At 44.1% G+C, this 20,624-nt stretch overlaps 2 protein-coding genes across 5 annotated transcripts in view; both read right to left on the minus strand.

Annotated features, from left to right (window-relative positions):
• The window catches only part of igsf11 (immunoglobulin superfamily member 11), a 100,720-nt gene extending 87,798 nt beyond the window's left edge, over window positions 1–12,922 (minus strand). For both annotated transcript variants that reach the window (XM_030381792.1, XM_030381791.1), the window contains exon 1: window positions 12,342–12,922. In XM_030381792.1, coding sequence (XP_030237652.1) covers window positions 12,342–12,402 — 61 coding nt within the window. In that variant the 5' untranslated portion in view covers window positions 12,403–12,922. The remainder of the gene's footprint in view (window positions 1–12,341) is intronic.
• A 4,010-nt stretch (window positions 12,923–16,932) lies between these two features.
• LOC115528912 (putative uncharacterized protein DDB_G0292636) lies at window positions 16,933–19,764 on the minus strand. Of its 3 annotated transcripts, XM_030337325.1 has the most exons (5): window positions 19,739–19,764; window positions 19,070–19,241; window positions 18,588–18,670; window positions 18,071–18,292; window positions 16,933–17,107 (listed from the first exon to the last, which is right to left on the minus strand). In XM_030337325.1, exons 2-5 carry the CDS (start codon window positions 19,089–19,091, stop codon window positions 17,102–17,104), a joined length of 333 nt encoding a protein of 110 aa, XP_030193185.1. In that variant the 5' UTR covers window positions 19,092–19,241; window positions 19,739–19,764; the 3' UTR covers window positions 16,933–17,101. The 3 variants fall into 3 exon arrangements, with proteins under 3 accessions (XP_030193185.1, XP_030193184.1, XP_030193186.1); XM_030337324.1 differs by lacking the exon at window positions 19,739–19,764 and having other exon boundaries at window positions 19,070–19,246; XM_030337326.1 differs by lacking the exon at window positions 19,739–19,764 and having other exon boundaries at window positions 18,071–18,294; window positions 18,599–18,670; window positions 19,070–19,238.
• Window positions 19,765–20,624: the final 860 nt, after the last annotated feature.

Consider the following 20,624-nt stretch of genomic DNA (forward strand, 5'->3'; position numbering starts at 1 on the left):
ACCACGGTGTCACTGGAGCTTCAATCTGCCATCGCTCCTCTCATGTGATTCGCTCCTCTGCAGGCGCATCTCTCAACTGACCTCACACAACCAGGTTACTTAGCAGACGATTGTTTGATCCGAAGCATCCCATGGGATCAGAGTGTTACAGAGCAGTACAAGGGCAGGCTATACATCTCCCTGGAGGATCCAACCAAGACCCTTTTAGAATATGACCCAGCTGACTGTCTCGCACCTCAGGCACTAGATTGTCTATTCTTTCTTCAACCTCAACCGATTAACAGCCAAGGCCCTGTCAGCCGTCGACCTCCGCCACCACCACCTCAGCTTTATCTACACCTAGCACCACCTTTAACCCTAGGGAAGAGTTTGTAATAACTCGCCCCGTCCACCACACCACATATACCTTCATAATGCCTTGTGATGTACCTCCCTGCCACACATTCACTCACACACACACACACACACACACACACACACACACACACACACACACACACACACACACACACACACACACACACACACACACACACACACACACACACACACACACACACACACACACACACACACATAACACATTTCCTAACATAGGAGGCTTGATGCATAATGCTCTTCCAAGCTTTTTTCTATCCACTCCACTCCATCCACGCATGTGCTGTGTTTTTCTCCCTGGCAGCAGTCCACCGTTGTGTGTCCACATGGTGGACCCGTGTCTTTTACTACACGTTGAGTAAGCTTGATTGTGAAAGGAAAGAATCAGCAGACAGTCTGGCTGGTATACCCCCCTTGTTTTTCTCTCTCTGCATCTTCTCTCTCCACACCTCCCCTGGCCAGATGTTACTTCCTGCTTTCTCTACATCCTTCCTGTTCATAGCATCCACTGTTCAGCCGCATTATGAACCCTCCAACCCCTTTCCCTGCCCCTCCATCCATGATATCTTGCACGCCACGGTCCTGAAGAACAATGCCTCATACAAACCGAATCGCTTCACCACATCCGGCAGGGTCTGTTCATCCCAGATTTTAAGCGAGAATTAATTTCACAAAATCAATTGTTTGCTGCCATTGATTTTCTTTGCTCTTTTCATGGCGTGCGCGAATGGGACGTGAGTGGGTGCTGGCGGGCTGCCTGCCATCGGCGGGGCTGTGTTCAGCGACCTGCCTCGCAGCTCTTTTATTCACGCATTGTTGTGTAATTTAACAATGAGCGAGCGACGTCGCGTGTCTCCTTGCGGATCGCCATCGCGGCGGTCTCAACGGGCCTCCTTATTCCAGCCTAGCCCCCGTCCTTTTGACAAAGAGCTTTATTTCATTCATTGTCTTCATTCGTATGGAGATAATACAGTCACCATGAGTCCCTGGCCACCCTACGTCTCTCTCTCTCTCTCTCTCTCTCTCTCTCTCTCTCTCTCTCTCTCTCTCTCTCTCTCTCTCTCTCTCTCTCTCTCTCTCTCTCTCTCTCTCTCTCTCTCTCTCTCTCTCTCTCTCTCTCTCTCTCTCTCTCTCTCATCATGCTCTTTCTCGCTCATCGTGCTCTTTCTCGCTCATCATGAGGCGCCGCACAACAACAGGAACCTCACACAGCACAGCACAGGCATAAGAGTCGAGAGGGCTCAGATTCTGATGGGACTGTGTGTGTGTATCTGTGTGGAAAACACATGTACCCCCTATTAATATGGAGCACTGGATTCCCCCAGTGAGACAATGCCCTGAGTTAAACACCATGCAGCACTAGTGGCTCGGGGACAATGTGGAGCCATTGATCACGTTGTGTCATCGTTAAAACCCAACTGTAATAAGGAAAAAATGTCAGGCGTGCTACAGGGCCTCCATAAGATGGATGGGCTGATGCTCCCGCCATTGATTAGGAGATATGTTTATGGAGGGAAAGATCAACAAAAGGGATCAGACAGAGAGATTGCACCTTCCCCCTCTCCCCTACAAGTCCGGTTCAGTGTGACTGTGTGGCTGTGTGGTTTTTCTAGCGCCACCATGTGATATAAGTGCACTCCGACTGCACAATATTGCTGTGGTGTGATTAGCGTGTGAGATGGAGCACAGGGTGGAATAGCCATGATTGTCTGTGGATAATTACCCAAATTGGTTAGATGGTACTTAATTGGGTTGTTTGAAATTGCTGTGTGGCTAATGTGCATGCGTGTGTGTGTGTGTGTGTGTGTGTGTGTGTGTGTGTGTGTGTGTGTGTGTGTGTGTGTGTGTGTGTGTGTGTGTGTGTGTGTGTGTGTGTGTGTGTGTGTGTGTGTGTGTGTGTGTGTGTGTGTGTGTTGTGTGTGGCATGCTTGTGTGTGCATTTAGGGTAGACTAATGAAAAAATTACTCTATTTGTAGGCACAGCCATACAGAAGGCAGTCTCTTTTCTCAGCATCTCTACAGAGACCCCCTTTCGGAGCGTACCTCAATACAATATGAGAACAGGTGCATTAGGTAAAAAGGGCAAGAAACAATAGGACAATGGCAAAGAATTATATTGAGGATAAACACATCAATAAAATGAAATGGGGGGGGAGGCATGATGACTTTACAACATCATAGGCTTGCATGTTGGATTAATGTTGGAGTGTCCATTAAAGTCAACGTGCGTCAGGTCTTCAGTGTGTGGGTGCGTGTGCGTGTTTGCAGAAGTGCGTATGCTTGCACATTTGTGAGTAGCAACATGTGTGACCCTGCAAGAGATTTTGTTCATTTCTGACACCGAACCGATCAAATAAAGCCAAAGCTATCTATAATCTATAATCCAGTAGAGCGCCGGTGGTGACTGTCATACCCAGAGACAAAATCTGTTGCAAAGCCCTTCTCGGCTCATGATTTGGGCCATGACTTAATGGTTGTCACATTGTCCTATATCCACCAATGGACGCCCACATACAGTGGTTGTTGCGCTGACTGCAAGCGGTATAACCATCGCCTTAATGTAATAGATCCATATGTGGTCACTTCCTGATCATATCTAAGATACAAATTTAATTCCTCATCTAAATGCAACTCCAACTACTGATGATCTCGTAACATGTTTCATGTTTATCTTCGAACGGGGCAGTTTAACATCATCTTTCTATATTGGTGTATTTTTTGTCATGTATTGCAGTCGGAAATATATATTCACATTTGTGTACAGAGCCTTGGTCAGAAACAAACATGTCGCCAGAAACAAATGAAGCAGACTTAGCTTAACCGCAGGAGACAGGCTAATTAGTAATTACAATGCCTAAGTTAAGTGAATCCGAGCGACAATACATCTAAATTACATCTAATGATTATGACTTGTGGACTGTTTCCCTTCCTTTTCTATTAATATTGCATAACAGGAACAAATCAATAGTAATTGTAATAACCATATTTGTGCTTTACTGGTCTAGAGAAGGCCATCCTGGAGCATTCTCTGGTTAAGTTAGTGTGCGCTGTAGGTTGATGCTCTGTTCATTCATGTTTTATAATAGGATAGTGAGCCAGTGGACACTCCATTATTGTGCTGGGCGGCTTCAAAGTCCCTATAATAACAAGAATCGAATTAAAAAGAATTTCACACACACACACACACACACACACACACACACACACACACACACACACACACACACACACACACACACACACACACACACACACACACATACGTGTGTGTGAAGGTGAAGGGGTTGGCAAAGGGGAACTTCACTCTGCTTCCATATCATTGTGTGTCATGAAGTGTGTGTGTGTGTGTGTCTCTCTGTATGTGTTTTTGCTGGCTATCTGGCGCCTCGTGGTCAGGTCAAGCTTTCGGAGGCCGAGTAGATTTGAACAGCATGTTCATGTTGCTGTCCTGAAGTAGACACCAGGCTTAACGAAACACTGTACACCAGCAAGGTCTATGGACAGACAAGGGGATAAGAGACGCACCCATGACTGGGTTTGATCATGGTGTGGTGACTTTGAGTTGTGAGGCTCCCATTGGGCACACAATAACTATTGTTTTGTTGTTGCCATGGTTAGCACTTCATGGCATCTAATACAAAATAATATATACCTTTTTTTGTGTTTAGGTTTTCGAGGTAAAACATATCGAACATCATTTGTCACATTTAGTACAAACTACATTAAAACAATTAAAACAAAAGAAAAATGTAAGAGTGAAGCAGTCAACTATTCACTGTTGACTGCATTAGTGTGTGTGTGTGGCCGGTGTGGGTGTTCTTCACAATCTCAGGTGATCCTCGCTAGGCTATGTGGAAGTATTTATGAGCATTTTGCCTGCAAATGTGATCTTTGCCAGCGGACAAAGGCATGAACAGGAAGCCTGCCTCTGCTTGTGACTGTGAGCATGAAAGATGAGTGTGTGTGTGTGTGTGTGTGTGTGTGTGTGTGTGTGTGTGTGTGTGTGTGTGTGTGTGTGTGTGTGTGTGTGTCTGTGTGTGTGTCTGTGTCTGTGTGTGTGTGTGTGTGTGTGTTCCCTGACTATGCAGAAGCCCACCTGTGCCTCCCTCTTACCGCCCCGCGCGCCTCGTGTTCTACAAGATACCCCAGCGACTAAACCACACAGGTGAAGTCTGCTGTAACAATGCACAGATGGGGTCTCTGGCTCTATCTTTCTTTCTCTCTCCCTCTCCTCCCACTCCCTCTCTCTCTCTTTCTGTATCTCTCTGTCTTTCTCTCGCTTGTTCACTTGCATCAGACCTGACCTGCACTCTCATTTCCCTACTCGAAGGGATGAAGTAGAAAACACTCCTATAGCCCCTCTGCAGCCATAGCCTCATATATGAAAAGGCACCTGTCTGTCTGTCTGTCTGTCTGTCTGTCTGTCTGTCTGTCTGTCTGTCTGTCTGTCTGTCTGTCTGTCTGTCTGTCTGTCTGTCTGTCTGTCTGTCTGTCTGTCTGTCTGTATAGCACATTGGGGGAGCAGACATGGAAGACGTAAACTGAACACAAATAAGCAGATAAGAAAGGCACAAGGACCAACCCAAAAATGGAGATGTAGAAGAAGCAGAAGCAAGACACAAATGGGCTTGTTTATACATGAATTCCTGGCCAGGCATTAAGCACTATGGAATTGAGCCACGCAGGGCTAATGAAGAGGCTCATAAAAACAGACTTGCACTTAACAGGTAGCCAAGGCTTTCTTACCATCCATCCATCCATCCATCCTCTATCTAGCATTCATCCATCCATCCATCCTCTGCCCATGGTTCATTCATTCATCCATCCATCTATCCTCCATCAATCTATCCATTGTCCATCCTTCCTTCATCCATCCATTCATCCATCCTCCTACCCCCATCCATCCATCTATTCACCGGCCAAGTGAACCGCATATTTCTCAACGACTACCTTGTCTAACTTTGATGGAATAAAACAGAATGAGAACACACTGGCCCAGTTGTCGGTCGAGGAAAGTAGTGTGACAACCTGTTCCGTTAATGAAGAACATATGTGCACGAAAAGGCCTGGGGCATTTTAATTACAGACATTCTGTCAAATTGTCTCCCTCTCTCTCTCATGCCTCTGCTATTGTGTCTCTACAGTCCTCAACAGCAGAGAACCCAAAGCATCACGCTGTCCAAACTCAAGTCCACACGGTGCTTTGAGCGCCGGTAACCACTGCCAGGGATTAATGGAATGGGACTGGATTGGATCGACTACGCCGGTGTTAAGGTTTGTGGAAAAAAAAATGCTGAATATAATTAAAATTCATACACTATAGAAGTCCTCAAGTGACTCGCTTTTTACAATTGTAATGCCAACAATGCCAATGCCACTGTGGCCCAATAACCGTTACAAGCTGAGAGAGAGAGCGAGAGCGAGAGACAATGCAGGGCCGGCGACAGCCAATCATTTTCTAAATCACATTCTTCTCGTTTATGAAATTATCTATAGTGCATTTTTAGAGCCAATTTATGGTAAATTGCAAAGTCATAGGGATTTCAACAGTCTCGTAATTTCCGTCGCGTAAGCCGGCGCAATATTCTCTTATTTGATCAGAACCATGTCCCCGGGCCACTCATGGTGCCTGTGTGCATAATTCCGGCGAGGGGTGTCCAGGATATTGAAGCTGTCCGCCGGTGGGATGCTTTGTGGGTGGATAGTTTGGATTATCAATGGCTGCGAGGTCATTTTGCTTTGGTACAGATCAACTGACAAATCAATTTTGAATTAACGACACTGGGTCACTGAAGATCAGGCAGTAGGCTTACAGGCAGTGATATATATATTCAATGACTACATAGGGAGTGTGTTTGCAAACTCATTTGTTGGGCATACTGTATCTGACTCCCAATCCACCGCAGGCGTTCAATAATTGTATTTACTTGAACTTTTCACCAGGGACCACGGTTCTTTTCATGGGTACTCACAGTTCTAAAACTGGTTGACGTAAAGGTTATCCGCTTCTAGTGTTTGGCCACAATGAGATATTGTTTAATGGATCGCACTTTTGCTTTTGTAAGTTGGTTACTCATAACTCTTGGGAAAACGTTAGAACATAATCCAATTAAGGTTTTTAGAACCAAGCCCGGTGCATGATGCTCACGCATCCTGAAAGCTACTCTACTAAAGACGGGGGGAACAACTGCACACATGCTGAATGCTACTTAATGAATGCACCAAACAAGGAAAGAAAGAGACCCACAACAACACAGCTTGAAACCTGATGAACTGCATTGTCGTTATTCTGAACCATGACTCTGATGGTGAGCCAGCCGGCGAGACTCCTGTGAGATGCTTCTGAACCCAGACGACCATCTGAGCTGCAGTCTGAGAGAACCCTGGGAGGGGGCCCACTGTATTGTGAGTGGTGGAGCGTGGTGATGAGGTCATTCGAAGGCAGGGAGACACTTCCTCCTTGGAGAGATGCAATATTGTTTGGCCATGGACACACACACACATATACACACAAAGAACACACACACACACATATACACACAAAGAACACACACACACACACACACACACACACACACACACACACACACACACACACACACACACACACACACACACACACACACACACACACACACACACACACACACACGTGGCACAGGCTAACTCATAAGCAAACACATATCCGTAAATATTGATTTGAGCTTCTCCGGATTTTCCAGGATAAACACAGTCCCTATTCCTTTTAGACATCTCCCCAAACAGCCTCATGTCTAACATTGACGGATTGTTACGATGTATCACACACACACACTCCACAGATTTTGTTTAGGAGACATCATATGATGCAAAACCTAATTAGCATGGCTCGTTAACCGAAGCAATCAATGGAATTTGGTTTTATATTAGTTGAATATATCAGTACATTGATATGTCGTTTTAGGGCGTTGGGGAGTTGGTGACTGATGTTCTACAATATTTTGAATATATGAAGCAGAAGCTCTAAAAATATATACAGAGACATGCCGCTCACATTGCATAGATTCAGCTTTACAAAGGTAAAGCTGAATTACAATTGAAGGTGTATATCAATGCAGAAACTGCTATTCATTGGGTTGTTTGCCAGACATTTTTCAACCAATTGTCATGGGAGACTAATTGCTATGTACAATAATGGGCTCATCTACTGTGCAACTGTAAGAAATCTGAAAAAAAATAAACATTATTGCAGTCATCTATCCTTTATGTCTTTGTCTACGGTGGTCTTGACCGTTTCTTAGTGCACATAAGGAACGGCTGTTATCCTACCTAATTAGGACAAATACCTCACCTAACATCCACTGTGGAAGGGGCCACAGAGGTGAGCATAGCCCACATGCCGTGATTAATCCAAACGCTGAATTAGCCCGGCTCGTTAACGGAAGCAATCAATGGAATTTGTTTTTAGATTATTTGTTGACTATATCAGTACATTGATGTTTCGTTTTAGGGCGTTGGTCATTTGATGGCTGATGTGTTCTACAATATTTTGAATATATGAAGCAGAAGCTCTAAAAATATATACAGAGACATGCCGCTCACATTGCATAGACACATTACTTGTACAAAGGTAAAGCTGAATTACAATTTAAAGGTGTATGTCAATGCAGAAACTGCTATTCAATGGGTTGTTTGCCAGACATTTGTCAACCAATTGTTCTGGGAGACTAATTGCTATGTACAATAAATGGGCTCATCTACTATGCAACTGTAAGACATCTGAAAAAAACAAAAACATTATTGCAGTCATCTATCATGCATGTCTACGGTGGTCTTGAACGTTTCTTAGTGCACATAAGGAACGGCTGTTATCCTACCTAATTAGGACAAATACCTCACCTAACATCCACAGTGGAAGGGGCCACAGAGGTCAGCATAGCCCACAAGCCGTGATTAATCCAAACGGCGAAACTGAAAACGCGCTTATTTTAAAGCGAGTTTTCTAATCTCATAGTGTTACTTCCTACCACCGCCCACTGGCCCCATCCGCTCCCTCACCGCTCCCCCCCCCCCCCCCCCCACAGGTTCCTCCCGGACACATTTTGAGGTCGGTCCAAACCTCTAATCCATCCCAAGACCCAGTTAGAAGCACATCCGGTTGAGTCCCTACAACATCTCTGGGCCTGTCCCGATTCAACTCCAAACTCAACTTCAGTAACTTTTTTTGGATTAAAGGTGTTGCCCACCCTGAAGGCATCCCCCCCCCCCCCCCCCCCCCCCCCCCCCACCCTAAGGACCGCAGGCCCGATCTGGGGCGGGAACACAGATGTTGAACCCAACAGTGCAGTCTGGGGACTCGGGTGAGGAGGAGAGGGATGGGCGGGGCTTAATATGTCCTTAAGATACTCTCTCTCACTCTTTCTCTCTCTCTCTCTCTCTCTCTCTCCACTCTGAATTTCAGCCTATCTTTTATTCATACACATCCCCCGGAATGGCTTGTCTCTCTGCCATCATCTGAGGTTGTTTCTCAGCCTCTGTCATTCACACACACACACACACACGTGCACACGTACACACGCCCGCACGCACATTAATGCACACGCTCACATGCACTTTTGCAAGCGGTCCCAGAGCTCTTATAATTTTTTGAGAGTCTATTTTTAGTGTGAAAAGTAATTGAGGTGGAAAGTTCCATCTGTCCAACACACTCATATCCAGCTGCTCCTTTTTAGCAGCCGGCTGAGAGAGGAGGTGAAAAAAAAGCACTACTTACGCATCAATTTGCCAGATAAAACTGACGTGGACAGGGTTTTTTCACTTCTTTTTTGGGTAACTATCTGTTCTGCATCAATAGGATGTTTTCATCAAAGGTTCGAGTGCTTGAGGTGCTTTCAGTTGCAGAAAAAAAGAGGTTTGCTTTGAAAGATGAGCTTTGATTATGGAGAGAGCGAGCCTAGTTAAGTGGCTCAGCGAGCTGTGAACGCTCTTGGTCACCTCTCCAACAAATCAGGCCCTCCTCTCATCACTCTCTCTCCGCATGGCCACTTGTTATCCCCACTCGACTCCAGTTAACTCTGTTCACCTCCACAAAAGTTAAATGGTAAAAAATAACTGAATTGTCAGACTTGTTGAATTGTGCAAAATGTTTCACAAGCCTCCTCTCCCTGTAAAAAAGCATGCACACACACACACACACACACGTGTGCCTTGGTAACCGTATTGATCCTGCAGCCAATGTGCTACATTATATACGACTGGGTGATTGAACATATAAAAATAAAAAATGACAGAATAGTGAATCACAAACACAGCATGCAATTATCATGGAGAGAGAGAGAGAGAGAGAGAGAGAGAGAGAGAGAGAGACTGATCTTAAATGCGGGCCTAAGGCAGACAGGGACATCATGCACATAACCACACATCCCATGTCATGTGAGTGCCGTGATTAGTTTTAAACGCACGGGGGCAAGTGGGGAACTAAGAACGCTTTGTGTCCCTCAAGGACAAAAAACCTCAGAGGCATCCTGGCCAAGCGTTCCCTCCAAGCATATCTTGTCTATCATGTTGTTACATGGAAAAGCTAAGAGGCCACAAACCAACTCCTGTTGAATTCTGCTGAAATGGCGAGTGTGTATCACTGGAGGGGAAAGTCCAGACAAAAGCTGATCCAATCGCTCCATTAACACCGAGCCAAATCATTGCCTATTCCGATGATTCCCAGAATGTCTATATCAGGCCCTTTATCTTTGGTTTCACGCTCTACGGGCGGCTCTGAATACTCTGCCACTTGTGCCTGTGTGCTCACCCAGCTGCAAGATGGCGACCGCAAACGGGAGGAAAAAAAAAGAGTGATGCAATTTTAATGTTCAGCTTGGGGAGGCGCGTGCTTGTCAGCCGGTCACGAGAGACAGCCTGTCCAGCGCTCGTGTTGACTGTGTGACAAGGACACCTGCGGTGAGAAGCACGCAACACCAAACTCCTGTCCCCAGCATTGGGGAGCACGTCTCTCTCACATATTCTGCGCCCCTTTCCTTTGAAGTCTTTGAACACTGTTGCGTATTATACGGCCAACAAACACACATAGCATGGTGAGTGTTTGTGTATGGTTGTGTGTGTGTATGTGTGCATGGATATGTGTGGGCCTGCGTGTGCGTGCATGTGTGCACGCATTTGTGTGTGTGTGTGTGTGTGTGTGTGTGTGTGTGTGTGTGTGTGTGTGTGTGTGTGTGTGTGTGTGTGTGTGTGTGTGTGTGTGTGTGTGTGTTTTTGTGACAACCAGAAAAAGGACCAAGGGACGGTAACCGTGGACCTTGGAGTTTTGTGCAAGGTGTCTGCCATCCTGGCCCAGCAGCTCATTACGACACGATAACTCAAGTCAGCGCTTACATAACCTGATCAATGGGAGCGGATAGTGACACGCTCCACATGCAGGGGGTGGAGGAGGACACTGATACAACCAGGAAAAACAAACAGGCACACAAATGACCAATCAATGCACACGTCTGCTGCTGCAGCAGTTATCACTGGAATATTGGCCCTCCTCCCTGTAGATGTATCAGATGAAATTACCTGTGTGTGTGTGTGTGTGTGTGTGTGTGTGTGTGTGTGTGTGTGTGTGTGTGTGTGTGTGTGTGTGTGTGTGTGTGTGTGTAAACAGGTTTGATGGTACATCTGCTCTCGTTGCCTCTGAAGTTTGCTTTTGTTCCCACCTAGAGAAGTTATATATTGAGGTGTCAGTTTAAATCGTCCAATGGTTTATAGCAATAAGTCCAAAAATAAGATTTTCCCCCAAACAATGAGAACCTCAGTGAAATAAACAATACTATTGTTATGACCGGCGTGTGCGCGCAGTCCCCCTGAGTGAGGGGGGGCCGGCCATGAACGAGCAGCCCATAACTAACCGCTCCAGTGAAGCACCTTGCAATCAGAGGTAGACTCAATCTCGTACCCCAGTGTGTGGGACTTTTCAGCTGACGTGTCTTTAATTGACATGTCACCTCGGTACAGTTGCCCGTGAATTGAGGTGAGGCTGAAGTAATTGGCCCTCTAAATTGGGTTTGGGGACTTTAAGTGTTTATTCTGATAAAGGCCTTATTATTTCCTCCACTACAATTGTTGATTTATTCCCATGGACGAAAAACACGTCCAAAAAACACATTGAATAGCCTACAAGAGCATATTGCGAATAAAAAGTGAATTCGTCAGGAAAAGACGAAGATCATCCCTTAAAAATGAATACCTTGTGGTTAAAAAATAGTGTAGGTTACATATAGTATGTTCCTTATCGTCGTATGTTTTTTGTAGATCCCATAGGTTTCGCTCCCTAATCGCTGCCTCACTGTTAATAACGAGGTCTGTGTTGTGTCACATGCACCGTGTTCCTCTTAATCGCGGGGATTACTGGCGCAGCCCTACACCGTCTGCTCCCGTTTCTATTTCAAATCACCCGGACGTCCCACCACACTGGTGGGACCCCGGCACCATGACAGCGTAGCCTGCTTGCAAAGTTACGGGATGAATTTGTTTTCCCCCGAGCAATTAAAAGTGCGTCTTCTTCTTGAGAAGTGCAGAATGACCATGATGTAGTGCTTTGGTTTGTGTGGAGATGCCCGGGATAGCAGAATCACGCATGTTTAGGAGGGGATCCACACGGCTTCATGGGATCTGGAGATGACGTTGGCACGATATATATATTTTTTCTCATGTTATTGTAGATAGAGTAAAGGCCTACATCTGTTTGGAAAATACTGACAAACAAGACCATTGGTAATGACTTAATAAGTGATTTATAGGAAAGGAATGGGATTTAACTTAATAAAAATAGTACAATTGTGGAAAAATCCACAGGGTGCTGCATGCTTCCAGTAAATATACTACATGCTCCCAGTAAACATACTGCATTCTTCCAGTGAACATGGCACTGTGGAACAAGTAGCCTAGAGACGAGAGCTGCGACTCAAGTTGTAGGGAAACGGAAAACTTACCCTCCATGCAAAAAATGACAATCCAGGCTATCCAAAGGTCCGAGTTATGAAACTTCAACATGGTTCCTAGTGGCTCAGTGAGTCTCTGGGACTCAGTATCACCTCCTCGCTGAGTTCAAATGTCTTCTCTCACAGTGTGTCGTCGGGTTGAAAGAAGCTTCCCCGCGCCTCGGCATACGTGAAAGCAGATATCAACCGCAAAGCATGCGCGAGAAGAAAGCGCGTAAAATGTTTCAAAAGTTCTCCGTCCTTCCGCGATGAGAGCGGTTCACTTGTTCTGCGCTCGTGTTGTGCTCCTCTCTTCTAGTTCTCCGTTAGTTCCTCCACCGCTGCTGCTGCTCCATCCACACACGCTTCCTAACACCGTTCGGCATTTCCCCGGTCACCACTCAACTCAATCACAAAATCATCCGTGGCTGACTGGTTGTAGTTATCATTACATTAACTGACACAACATTGGAAAGTGTCTTTTCTCTTCGGGTTGCTCACTCTCATACGCGCCCTGTGCGCCATGGTCTGCCGTCGCTGGCTCGCGCTCCACCCGCTGCAGCAGCAATCTATTTGGAACGCTTGATTGAGACAAGAGGGAGACCGGGTGTTGCCAGGATACCGCTGACGCCACTGAGGAGGAGTCACGTCAGCGCCCCCCCTGGCGAGGATGGAATTGCAGGATACCTCACAAAGCACAGTGGAGAGATGGGAAGAGGAAAGGACCATTGGTAACCTCTTACAATAAAGGTACATGAATTAACCATTAAGTACGTTTATGCAGTAATGGTAATTAACTTTACTAATTAACATTTAACTATTCGTGTATCATTCACAAATGGTGTTCAAGTTTAATAATGCTGGTCATTTTAACTAAGGAATTATTGTAGACTTTATTTAATAGGGTTAGGGTTAATCCTAAACCTAATCCACTACTAAGTATCGGAGATGGTGTGCCAGTGCAACCAGAGATACTTTAACTAACAAGAACTCAACTACAAAGGCAAAACTCTAACCCTTAACCCTAAACTTAACCTCTATGCTCATGTTATTCAATAGGTATTGCCTATTTATTTACTATGTATTGTGCTGAATTAACTATTTTTAATTAAAGGTTAATGATTGGACCCTTATTGAAAAGTGTTATTGGTCCATTTATTTGGATTGTTACATTCAGGCCCTTATCCTTCATAGTTCTTGTTTGCAAGGTTTAGTTTTACAAGTTTAAAAGAATAATAATAATAATAATAATAATAATAATAATAATAATAATAATAATAATAATAATAATAATAATAATAATATATTTAATTTAGAGGCGCCTTTCAAGGCACCCAAGGTCACCTTACAGAGCATAAAATTATCATAAATCGTTTAAAAACAAGACATTGTGGAAAAAACATCAAAAGCAAAACAAAACAAACAAACAATCAAGACAGTGATCAGTTAGACGTTGTGTGCGAGTTTGAACAGGTGAGTTTTGAGTTGTGACTTGAAGGTTGTAATGGTGTCTCTAACAAATACACGTAGTTCTCTGACGAACAATGTATAACGGCAGTAGCAGAGTACATTTTCATTCACATTTAGGGCATTTAGCAGACGCTCTTATCCAGAACGTCTTACAATAAGTATATTTGTCAAGGGAAACAATATAGCGGTGACGGTACAGTAATGAAGTTCATAGAACCAAGTGCCAAGCACTAACAATTGTTAGGTTATTCCATTCCCCGTATACAACAAAGCTAGCAAGGATAAGATGCTACACAATGCTAAGTACTATTTTTAAGTGCAAGGACATACAACATACAATAAGTTTGTACATTAAGTGCCAGGACGTAACACATACAATAAGGGCGTAAGAGGGGTGTGTGTGTGTGTGTGTGTGTGTGTGTGTGTGTGTGTGTGTGTGTGTGTGTGTGTGTGTGTGTGTGTGTGTGTGTGTGTGTGTGTGTGTGTGTGTGTGTGTGTGGTGGGGGGGTGGGGGTGTTGGGGGAGGATATGCAGAGTCTAGTATAATAAGTGAGTCATGAAGTGCAGAGTGAAAGAATCTAGACGCCTCATTCTCTTTTACTTTTGTTTGTCCACTGCTGGAATAAGAGTAAAAGAACAGGCTGTCGCTGCATGTCTAGATTACTAAACCTTTGTTTTTATTGATGAGTGAAACAGAGTAACCAAAGTTCCCATCTGAACTCCTTCCCTACTCTGATGGCTGCTGGCCATGGAGTCCTGGAGTTCAGTGTTGAAAGGAGCAGGGGGAACATTGGATTTATTGGCCTCCGCAGATTCTGTCGGGCCTCTTTTCTTCAGTCGCGGAGGAGTTCTTCACCGCCAAAGTCACCGTCAACGCTGCTAGGGGCCTAATCTCTGACATGCACGCACGCACACACACACACAAAAACACACACACACACACACACACACACACACACACACACACACACACACACACACACACACACACACACACACACACACACACACTCAGTCAGTCATGTGAAGGCATCCCTTAGGCAAAAAAATTGACAATGCTTCCCCTATATCAGCATCCAAAAAGAGATCTAAAGACACTATGTTTTTGTTTGTTTCTTTTGTGTTAATTCCATATTTGCTGAAGCTATTTGTGCTTCTTGCAGCTGCTCAAACATGGCACATAAATGCTCCCAAGGAGGGAGGTGGAGACGCCACTGCCACAGTGGGTATTTGTCCACAGTCTCATATTGAAGGTTTCAGTCAATCCTTCATGTAGGACCATGGATATCTCCCCCTACTATTACTGATGTTAGATCCATTGGAAATTAATATTGTTTAGTTTCAGAAAAATCTTTACCATATGCTCAAAGCAACAGAAATTGACGAGAAGAAGCATGGGAAACAATGTTGTTGTCAGGGAGTGTTGTTATCAAGATCTCGAATGACACCGTTGGCAAGAACAACAGTTTGGTCCGGTTTGATAGACATTCGGTCATCAGTTTTATTAGTTTTAGTCTTATTACATGAACATTTATCTTCTCTATCTCACATACTCACTAACACACACACACACACACACACACACACACACACACACACACACACACACACACACGCACACACACACACACACACACACACACACACACACACACACACACACACACACACACACACACAAACACACAAACACACACACACACGTTTGCTTTGTAAGCCTAATATTTAATATCTTTGAATGTATTAAGCCAGCATGGTTTCTTAACCTCGCCTGCACGCGTCTGTCTCAATTAATGTTTTTAATATTTTCTGAATGCATAAAAGTTAATAGAAAATATATGTATAAATAGCCTTACGCGTTATTTGTTGCTTGTATTTGCCAATCATCAATGCTTGAGTATTTGTGAATGCTGAAACGTCTTCAGGCGGTTTATGGTTGGAAGGTTACACATAACCGACTGTTACATGCTGCCATCTAGTGGGAAAAACAGTAACAACATTAAAAAATAGATCATGTTTCTGTTAGTCTTTTTAAGCTGCAGAAGAGTCCATAAAGGTGATCTAGTATTTCCACTGAGCTGCACATTCTCACGAGCCATTTAATGTCACTTATAAAGCCTGTCCGCTAAATTGCTGCATTCTTATCTCGTGCACCTTAAGATTAGTCATGTTCATATGTACATGAGAGTATGCCTTGTCATCATCTTGGTGACCACAGCTGTTGTTGAGTGGGCCTGTGTGTAAGTGTGGGTGTTGTCAATGTAATAAATTAGTAAACTAGATGTATTACTTTAGACACAATAGGTGCAATGTTGGTTGTGGCATCAGTTGCAACCGATTCTGATTCATTCTTTATTCCAAGAGGATAATGAGTTTCACAGTTGGAAAATGGCAAGGGACACATTACCACAACATCAAGGGTTTGTTGCTGATGAAACCGTGGATCCATAATCCATCAGATGGAGGGAGTGGAGGGGGCTGGGATTGTGGCCAGTGAATGAGGTGGGGTATGTAGGTGTGCACTAGTGTCCATGCTGCTAAATCCTGTTCTAATGTTTCCTCATGTGGAGAATGGGTTCCTGGGGTATCTGGTTCCAAAATGAGCCTTATTTTATTTTTATGAAAACTTAGGATGGAGGTCATAGTCATCGAGGATGACTATGAATAGGTCAGAGTTCAAGTTTTTACCATTGTACACCTTCTATTCATCATGCCGAGAATGAGGAAGAGTATGATTATTAAGGGCGTGAACAGAGGACTTGGAGAAAGTAGATTTGCTTGTTTAAGAGGGAGGGGCAGGGATGTGGTTCCACCACATCTTGGAGCCACACCAAGAATTCCTGTCAGGTGTGTTTTTTTCTGTCAAGCATTGTTGACAGCTTCAACATGACCATGTTGATGCAGGACAAAATGAATGTTTGAAGGTTTAAATACTTCCAGGGATATAACTGATGCAAAGGCCAATGCAACATGACTCAAGCTGTACCTCGTGACCATCGGTGAACGTTATAATACAGTAAATAATGTTTGTGATTGTAATTGCTTGCGTAATCCTACAAAACCATGAACCAATAAAACGCAAAACCTAGTTAAAACCCATATCAATCCAGGACAGAAAAACGAAACAAGCATGTCTCGAGGCACCATTTATTAGTTTACATTGTAGTAAGAACACATATTTTGTCACCAGGCCAGTTAAGAAACAACAGATGTATAGTTCACAGGCAGACAGCATACATACAGCAGTAGCAAATGTTACAGGTACTCAGAGAACTGTTGTTCCTCATCCTTGCATCAGGTATTTAGTCCTGTAACAAAACAAAAAGAGGTTTGTTAGCATAGAACCCATTTTCAAAGAACATCCTACAAGAAGCATCATATTGCAGCATCTGCAATATCACCAGCAGAACAGCCATTACAATGACACTTTGGTCTGACTACCATTTGTATACGGGTTAACATCGTTTCCATGGATACAATCTTTTTTTACAACTCCTATCCGATCTGTTGCTCTCCCACGCCCAGGGTGTGTACTTTATGAAGCATTACAGTAGCGTTAAGGAATACTGTTGTATAATCCGACACCCGCACAGCTCTGTCATCGACATGCAGATCAGTACAAAAGTTAAAAGTATGTTCACTACAACTAGGCCTGGACGAGATGCACTAGTGTATGGCCCAAGAGTAGATAGAGTCACACCCAGATTAGTAGGGCAGGACAACTCAACATTGTTAATCATCATTGTTACAACATTCAACTTGAAAGTGAACTTGAAGTACAGCTGTAATTCAATATTAATCCTTAAATGAATATCAAAGTGCCCATTCATTTAAAACATCACTCTATATCGTTGAGTTGGAGACGATATAGAGTGATTGCTTGTTTCAGCGTTAAGGGATTCTTAAAATAACTGCTCACAAAACCTGTTCTGGTAAGGAAGTCAATTCTAAGCCTTTAATTGTTTTATCAAGGAGTAAACCTTTGACCCAAGGTGCGAGGTGTGTTACCTGTTGTGCTGCATTTTTCTGAGCTTTGGAGGCGCCATGATAATAATACACCGGCCTACAATGGGTTGTTTACCGTGCTCACTCAAAAGAGTCATAGTTAGTTTGATGATAGAATAGTGCATTAGGAGTTTTAGTTTGGTATATATATAAAAATATATATATATATCCGTAAAATATAACATTGCGCCGATATCACAATTAAAATTACATTTTTGGACAACTAATATTTGTTTTGATTCATAGTGTGACTTTGTATGACCTACCGAGTCACTACTAGAGGAGGAAGAGGATGACGAAGAAGAGCCACTTCCGTGCTCCTTTTTCTTGTGCTCCCCGTCTCCGTGTTTCTTGTGCTTCTTCTCTCCTCCGTGCCCCTTGTCCTTCTTCTTGTGCTGCTTGTCTTTCTTGTGCTCCTTGCCACCTTCCTTGTGTTTCTTGTCTCCCTTGCTCTTGTCGTGGTCCTTTGACTTGTCCTTGCAGTCAGACTGTGATGGAACCCAAAAAAAAACAAAGAATCATATTCATATTTTATTGTCATATATCTATAAAATGAATCAAGTGAGTGTAAGGGTTACACCCATTACAGAGGCATCACCGAGGACCATATCGGCTACTGGTAGGTTTAGTAAGCTGTTTTGATTGGATAATTTATTAAAATATGTTTGCAACAACAGACCATGATACAGTTGGTAGAAAAGACACTGTAGAGCAAACGTTATTTTAATATAATTTGGATATGCTTCAATATATCTGCGCAGATGCTCATATTAAATGTCATACCTTGTCCTTTTTGTCCTTTTTGCCGAAAAAGGAAAACTCCGTGCTATTTGCATCGTTCTTCTTTACCTCGTCAGGGCCGCAGGCTAGATGACAACAGACAGACAGACAGTCAGTCAGTCACAAAATTGAATTGTCGCCTCCATGGTCTAGATGTGATCCACTTTCTAATGGGTTCAAGAGCCCAGAGTGGTCTCGGGTCCTGCGACCGCAATGTGTAGGTGGGCCTACAATTGTTCAGCATGAAAGCAAACATTCAGCATTACAAATAATGGGAGAGAATGCCCGAACCAAGGAAACATTGATCCAAAAACACTGCATCGGCCCATCGCTTCTACCTTTCAACTTGGCTGCGCTGTCACAACTTTTCCCCACAACAACAACTAGGTTACTACTAGATCTACACATTTCAGGAAACATTTCAAGAACCCAACATGGATATTCCACATTGTATGAATTCTTCAAAGGTAACGGATAAAAGTTACCTGACTCCAGACTGAAATCCATGATTGTTTATGTGCTGCGAGGCTGTGTCTTCGGGACAGTGACGTGAACATCGCACGACCCGCTTCTTTTATGGTTACAGGAAAGCCGGTCTAACGACTCTTGGGTCCACGCCCCCACACCAGTGCTGCCGTAGGACAGGCTTTTCTGCCTCTGAGGGTTCAAAGAGCCTTTCAGAGATATATAAAACAAACAGTGATGATGAAGGTCCTCTCGACCTAAAGATTCCTTACCGAGTGAAAGGACCCGGAAGTATTTAAGTGTCAGCCATGATAAATGCTTTTCAAATTATCTTAATGCTAGGAAAGGGGCTTAAAATAATGCTTCCTTTCTTATCTCCTTTAGCATAGGGTACACTGGGTCATCCTTAGCGAAAGGAAAGGAGATAACGCCGTCCCAAAATTCCTTGTTGCAAGAACCATTCGCCCATTCATTTCAATAAACGATCAAAACATGACAGATATTTTTTCTATACAATCACGCAAATTGGGATTTGTGTACATAAATATGATTTGACATGAGTGTGAGCGTGAGCAGTCATCGATTTGGCAACTATTTCGTTTCCCTTTGTGACTGGTAGCCTACATGCCTTTTTTAATTTCAATTTTTAGATCTCCGGGAGTCCGCGAACGGCATCAATGATCAATCACCTCTCCACCATGCTGTGGTTCACGCTGGACTGCAGGGAGTGAACGCTGATTGGCTGTTTCATCCCTCAGGGAGTGAACGCTGATTGGCATTGTGGGAGTTGTCTTCTTCAATCCGCAAGCGCCAAAAAATCACTGTCTGCCTTTTCTCTGTCAAGGAGGCAAAAAAATCGAAATTTATGTTACTATTCGACTAAATATATGACCCACTTTCAATACAGATTCATGTCTCCACCGGTGAAGTATCCCTTTAAGCAGGCTGGGCGTTGGCATGGGAACGGGTTGGAGTTCCAACACGGGGATGACGTCACTCCTTGGGATTCCGGATGTTCCAGGACCTCTGGTAGCTGTTAACAAACAAAGACAACACAAACAAACAAACAAAAATAGACCGGTATAACTCTTATGCTGCTATAATAAAAAGTCACTCCTCTGCAATTAGTCCCATGACCACCAAAATCATCAATCAGTCTCTCCGGTCCGGCCATGTCCCCTGGCTCTCTGATGACTTCCTGCAGTTCAATGGCTCAAAAACGGAAGCCATTCTTGTTGGCACTCCACACCAGACCCGGTCATCCACCATCACCAACATCAGCTTCTCCGGCCACGACACCCACCTCTCATCCCTTCCAAAATGGACCCTCACCTGACCTTTGAGGCCCACATTCAACATCTTTGCAAATCCTCCTTCTTCCTACTCAGGAACATTGCAAAACTCCGCCCAATACTCACTCTCCTCGATTCCGAAAAACTTGTCCACGCCTTTGTCTCCTCCAGGCTGGACTACTGCAACGCACTCCTCATCAGGATCCCCAGCAAGAACATCAAACAGCTATAGTACATCCAGAATTGTGCTGCCAGGATCCTGATGGGGGTGCGGAAGTACCAC

The sequence above is a fragment of the Gadus morhua genome, chromosome 16, assembly GCF_902167405.1.
Source record: "Gadus morhua chromosome 16, gadMor3.0, whole genome shotgun sequence".
Lineage (NCBI taxonomy): Eukaryota > Metazoa > Chordata > Actinopteri > Gadiformes > Gadidae > Gadus > Gadus morhua.